Below are 6299 nucleotides of genomic sequence, written 5' to 3'. Positions count from 1 at the left end.
TATGACAAGAACCATGTCAAAGCCGTAGCTGCAGTCACTGCTTAAATTAAGCACGTTGGGTTTCCGACAGATTTATTTACACAAACCGTCATTCTTATTCATCGTGATTTTGAAAACACATCACGATTTGTCAGTTTCGGCAAGAAATCTAACGTTTTATATTTTTTTTAGAAAATAAAATATATATGGAAATAAATTGACAGGCAAACTTTTTTTCTAATAAAAATATAATATTTCTTCCTATGTAGATGCGTCATTGACGTTCTGCTAATGACGTCATAAATTAATGTTGCGTTTGAATATACAATTCTAACGACTTTTTATGATATACTACTGCTAGTAAAATGGTATAATTACAATGCTAATCCTTCCAATACTCTAAATATTTAAAATAAAGCCAGTACTCAAAATGAAAATAGAAATTATCAAACGTCATTGTAGAAAAACGACGAAACTCGAACGCACAAGATACCGGAACCACAACAAACTCGCAGACTTTTTCTTGGGCTTCACTCACACCTTTGGTTTTCCTCTTTTGCTCTGTGACAGCTTTACTTACGTCACTGACAAGGTAAGTAATGTCGGCCGTCGTTCGTATCGAAGGTAATTCCGTAAATCGAGTCTGCTTCACCAATACTAACGGTAATTGTACTGACGGATTACTTAGGATCTGTAGTACTCGCCAGTAGTAGTGTCTGTGGGAGGTGACCTACTATAGTGACGCTGTGGCCTCTACCGTATGGGGAAGGAATGGGATGGATCTGAGAAATGCAGGGTAAAATATAAGATAACAACTAATAGCAGGCATGCAGGAGACTCTTGAAGAACAAAACACGGGCACCAACCCCCCGGCAATGATGCAATCTCCTGAATGTAAGGCCAACACCCCACATCTTTTGCCAAGGGAATGGTTAATTTCTAGAACAGGTCCGCATTATAAATTTGGTATCAATGGACTCCTTGTGATGTCTACTAACCAAACATAGCAATATTTTGTTAACTAATGGAACCAATAAATGAATATGATATGAATGACCATAATCTGCACTCATGGGAGAATTGATTTCTTCAGGAGATAGACTTACTTCACAAAACTACTACCTGGAATGTGTCATGAAGTCACTCAGGCAGGTATAACAGGCCACCTATGCATGTGTAGCATCATCAGCCTAAAAATGCATGCATTCAATTTAGTTAACCCATTTACACTGGAGGTTATAATTGCCTAATGCTGTTTCCGCCAGCAAAATAACAAGCACTTGCTATGACCAATTGCAAGATCTCTTCCAGTGCGAGGCATCCCATGATGTGGTATCATGTCATCTGGCGCAAATGGGTTAAAATTATATCAAAGTTGATTTTATCATTTCCAAATTATTGAAATGCATAACTACCTCACATGCTGCCAGCACTGTAGACTCGGTTGTTGGATTAGGATATTGTAGACAAAAAAAATGTATTATAATAAAAGCATTTATTAAGTTTCCTCTAAACATCACTTTGGGGCATGACGTAGGCGCAGAGACAGTCGCAATCGCTATGTAAATGGGATATCATGTAGGTGAGTGAATTGTAAAGTGACCTCATCATTTGCCCTTTTGATTTATAATAGACAAAAACATTGCTAAATTTGTTTAGTAGACATCAATAGGATACCAGTTTTGCCCCTCAATTTCCCTTGGATACTTCATCCCCTCCCCACCTATTGGGTGTAGAACCATCAGTATTATTGGATTATGTCAACTAAACCTACTATAAAGGCACACTAGACATCACAAGCAATCCATCGATACCTATTTTGAGGGTTTTATGACGTACCTACTATAGAAATTTACAACAGTCAATAGACTTCCGGTTTAGTAGGCCTTCGTGAGATAGAGCTTGGTTAAATAAGGGAATAGTTTATTGTATCATCTTATGCAGCCTCTAAAAGTAATACCTTACCATAAACTTTTCAGAAAAGGGTGTTTTACTAATGTTGCAAGAAGTGCTAGGTCCCAGATGTGTAGCAATTATGGAGGATTCAAAATGCTTCTACCTAACCTAGGGATAAAGGATCAGACTTGTTGAATTTTGTGTTGCAGTGACACATTATTTCAAAGTCTATAACAATGTACACATTATGGTGTCAAACCCTACACTGACCATGTAACTCTTTACTGTGATATGGCAATTAGTTTGGGTATTACTATGCACTTGGAAAATTAATATTTTTTAGATGTGTATATCTTTTTGTGTCATTTAACAGTTCTACAACTGTTCATGTTTTTTTATGTATTTATTAAAAAGAAAGTTCTCTGTATGTGTGTTTCATAACTGGAGATTTTCACAGCTCCTTGACCTGTCTTTTCTATCTTTTTCTTTCATTCTTTCTCTCGGTCTTCACCCATGTGTGTTAAGCTGAGCAAGTCTGAAGTCTCTCCTTTCTTTTTTTCAATTACAATTTCTTCTCTCCTTGATTTTGTATGATATTAAAATAAATGTTTGTTTATATCAACCATGGCTTTCACAAACAAAATATTTATTTTTTGGATTTTCATGTGATGAAAACAGATTTGGTGTTCTTTTCTGTCTCAAACTGTTATTTTCTCTGTTTGCAAGCACCATTCAACAGGTTTGGGGAACATATGTGATATAGTTTTGGGAGGGAAATAAATTGTATGTTATTGTGCTAGATTTCTCTGTTATAGTAAAATCTAGAATAGAAGTTTAAAATATGCACTTTTAGTAAAATTTGCCTACATGACAGAGTGCATAACAATGGCTGTGGCCTTCTTACATCATGTTCCTCAAATATATAACAAATACCATATATTCTGGCAAGATAGAGCTTCCACTGGTACTTTATTTGATGATAAAGTTCTCAGTGCATTGTCAATATATATGCTCTTGTTTATCCACCTCATATTTTCTGAATGTTTTTTCATTTTACAAACAGTCTTCATAGTCTCCAAACACTTGTATATGCATTTTAGTTTAGACAAAGTTATATATTCAATGTGTTCCTTCCTCAAATTAATCCACTCTTCCTTAGTCAGTACAGGAGGTGTTATCAAGATTATACAGTTAATGTTCCATGAAAATCCACATGCCAAATAATTCACACAGAAATCATCAGCACTACTCTTTTGTTTGGCTGAATGGCAGGGAGCAATTCAAGCTCACTAGCCACAGATCTCCATGAGTTTATAGGTAATATTGTTAGATTTGAATGTTGAGTTTCACATTGCACATGTGCAGTTTAACACAACTTTTTTGTTGTCAAGATTATAACAATCAGCTTTTATTTTTATATATTTTTTATTTTTATTTTGTAAATTAAAATTAGTATTCATAATCTTGATAATGAGTGTGTTTTGTATTTTACAGGATTCAGCTGCAACCACCATGGAAGATGTAACATGTGAGAGAATCATGAAGAAAATAGATGCAGTTTTGAGTCAAGATACTCTGCTGTAAGTTGTATTGAAAAAATATTTCCATTTATTTTCCAGGCTTATCAATATATCTGCAATTATGAGAAAGATAGTTAACCCGTTAACGACGGATGACGTGTTTATTCGTCATACATGACGCAGGAGCTCTTGCCTGACAATGGGCGTCATGACGTTTGGGGATTTTGGATCACTATGTTATTTTATTGTGCTATGAGTAATAAGTGAGTAATGTTGACAATTGCAGTCATAATTATTATAACTGCCGTAATATTAAGCAAAATGGGTTTCAACTCACTTCCAAAACCTAGGTGGCACCACTTTCTTCTAGCACCAGCAGGAGAGAGAGCCTTGAATGGCACCCATCTACGGTCTCTAGCAAGCACTATCTCTATAGAGCGATGGCACATAGCAAGTTGCCGACTTCTTGCTCTAAAGTACCGCAGATGAAAGATGTGCAGGCAGAACGAGAGGAGGAAGGTGACTCACACCATGCCCAATGCCTATAATGTGCCCCTGTGCCAGTAGGGATGCCTTTTATTGTGGCACTCACTGTCAAAAGCACAAGTTTCCTTCCTCTTCCGTACCTCTTCGTTTTGGATGGTTATAAGTTTCATGTTTGTTCGTGACAGCACACAAATACGAAAAAATAAAGTTGCTTTTTGTCCCCCCCTAAAACAGTAATACTTCTATCACATTGAGTATAAAGAAAAAAAAATGAGTTGGTATGGACCTTGAACTACAATTTTCGTCATCTGCAGAATTGATGGAACGTGTGATATGACAGATATAAATTTTTAAAAACAGTAAAACACACAAAAAAACAAAACACAAATATGGATCTAGCTCTACAATGAGTGACTAAAAGGGAGTGGGAAAAATCAAATTATGCGTCAGAAGCTGCCACGATCAGAAATAAAACTCATCCTGCAGCCTGTGTAAGCAAATCTATCCTCCGTCGGCAACGGGTTACTGGAGGTCTTGGAAGGAAAATGGAGATTGGTTTCAGAAAAATATCAGACTTTACCCAATAGTGATATCAAGGTCATCCTCCTTGGGAACACTGGTAGCTACCTGGCTTGCCTGCAGATACTGCTTTCAGCCTCTGCCCATGCCATGCAATGAGTTGCATGCTCTGTTAGTAATGTATACTTTTAATATAATGCATGATTTTGTTGTTTTACCATATTGTGAGGTCTACATAAGCAATTTGATACGCTATTTCAAGGTTGTGATTGACGCATTTGCTGTAGACTTCATATTAGCTCATCATGTGGTTTACACTCTGTATAAAGGAAGTGATGTTTTATGTGAAGACAAATTAATTTTATTTTATTTGTTATTAGGTTTTATAATTTTTATTTTTAAAACATTTTATTTAAAGAGAAGAAGACAAAGATCCACTCCACACATTGACAAATATTTTGAGTAATTTTCCTTAACCAATATTCATAACAGACCTTGAACCAGCTCTGGCAGTCTATTTTCTTCTGCTGGTATGTTGAGTTGCCTTGGAAATGGCACTCTTTTGTCAAGCTGGCTAGGTAAACAAACAAGCCCCAGTTACTGACCCCCTCTCATGTTGGATATTCACCAGCTATAGCTTGTGTGCCATCTGTTTGGAAGGCCAGCAAAGTCATTACGTGTCCAAATGCCTTTTGCATTGTGAAGGCATTAACAACTGCTATGTCAAGAAGGAAGAAAAATACCTTCTTGTACCAAAACAAAGAATAGCAAAGGGACACTTCAAAAGTACATCATATTAAAATATCCTTAGTGATTGCCATTTTCAATTGAACTGAGTATATAACAAAGATAAGTATAATTATCATTATCTTTATCTGCTAATGAAAATGTAGTCTGCTCCTTGCATAGCATGGATGTTTTACCCCCTATTTGCAAGATAGTTTAAATCATGGCATGACTTACATGCCACCCAGACACATGACCACTATTGCTATAGCATGTGCAGCTTGCCAGCCTGAGTTAGTGGTTTGATCTAGATCCATAGGAGGAAAGTATTTTATTGCTGGTGTTGCTATTGTTCCATATGATAGATACAAGGTTATGTAACAGAATAAACAAATCATTAGAAAATTTAGAAAATAGTGTTGGCTAATGGGGCTTTTCTGCCACATTTCTTTAGAGATTTGATGTCATTCTCATTGTATGTATTTGGAAGGAGGTGTAATTATCCTTTTTCTAGCTTATCTTAAACTATTGTGCAATATGCATAGCTTTTGTAGTTTCCTCTTATATCTGTTTTGCATGATACTCTAAAGAAAGGATGCTTGGTTACTGTTGTTTGTTTTATTTTAGCATGGGTGGCCAGGCTAGTACCACATTCAAGATGCGGGCTTGAGTGTGCTTGACAGCTGTGCTTTGTTTAGCACAAAGGATACTTTCTAAAGGTTGTTTGCACCCTAAATTTGATGTTAACCATTTTTAATATTGGTTGAATTTAGATTAATTCAAAATGATGCATGCTTTTTTTTCCTGTGTTGTTGATGTAAAAAGAAATTCTGTTTTTTACAAATTACCATTATGTAGTGAAGGTTATGTTATTTGTTTTATGGCACAGATTATTTCCAATGCAGGATTTAAGCCCATATACTCAGCTTTTTATAATGAATTTAAACTTAGTTTTTCTGTTCTATTTATCATTTGCTTACTATTATTTTACTTATTTCGGTGTTCTATTTCTTGCTTTCCTATGCTAAGTATCCTGTATGTAAAAGAGCTTTTGTGCAACTTTGGCATATGTGATAAATTCCATGTGATAATTACAAACTGAGATAGAAATTAATATGTAAGTCAAAAGCTTGTTTAAAAGAAGGGCAGTTAAAGTATGACTTGAAGCAAGAA

General features: G+C 35.6%; 1 protein-coding gene across 4 annotated transcripts in view; it reads left to right on the top strand.

Moving 5' to 3' along the window:
* Positions 1-459: 459 nt before the first annotated feature.
* The window catches only part of temp (protein prenyltransferase alpha subunit repeat-containing protein tempura), a 12141-nt gene continuing 6301 nt past the window's right edge, over positions 460-6299 (top strand). The window contains exons 1-3 of one of the 4 annotated variants that reach the window (XM_043015568.2): positions 468-571; positions 3035-3192; positions 3370-3455. In XM_043015568.2, coding sequence (XP_042871502.2) covers positions 3388-3455 — 68 coding nt within the window. In that variant the 5' untranslated portion in view covers positions 468-571; positions 3035-3192; positions 3370-3387. Of the gene's footprint in view, positions 572-600; positions 874-3034; positions 3193-3369; positions 3456-5753; positions 5846-6299 lie in introns of those variants that run through there. The other 3 variants (XM_043015559.2, XM_043015573.2, XM_086540993.1) reach the window with 3 other exon arrangements.

The sequence above is a fragment of the Penaeus japonicus genome, unplaced genomic scaffold, assembly GCF_977035675.1.
Source record: "Penaeus japonicus unplaced genomic scaffold, GWHDUDI00000001_assembly GWHDUDI00000010, whole genome shotgun sequence".
Classification (NCBI taxonomy): domain Eukaryota; kingdom Metazoa; phylum Arthropoda; class Malacostraca; order Decapoda; family Penaeidae; genus Penaeus; species Penaeus japonicus.
Note: the sequence above shows the minus strand (reverse complement) of the source record. Positions and strands in the feature narration are given on the sequence as shown.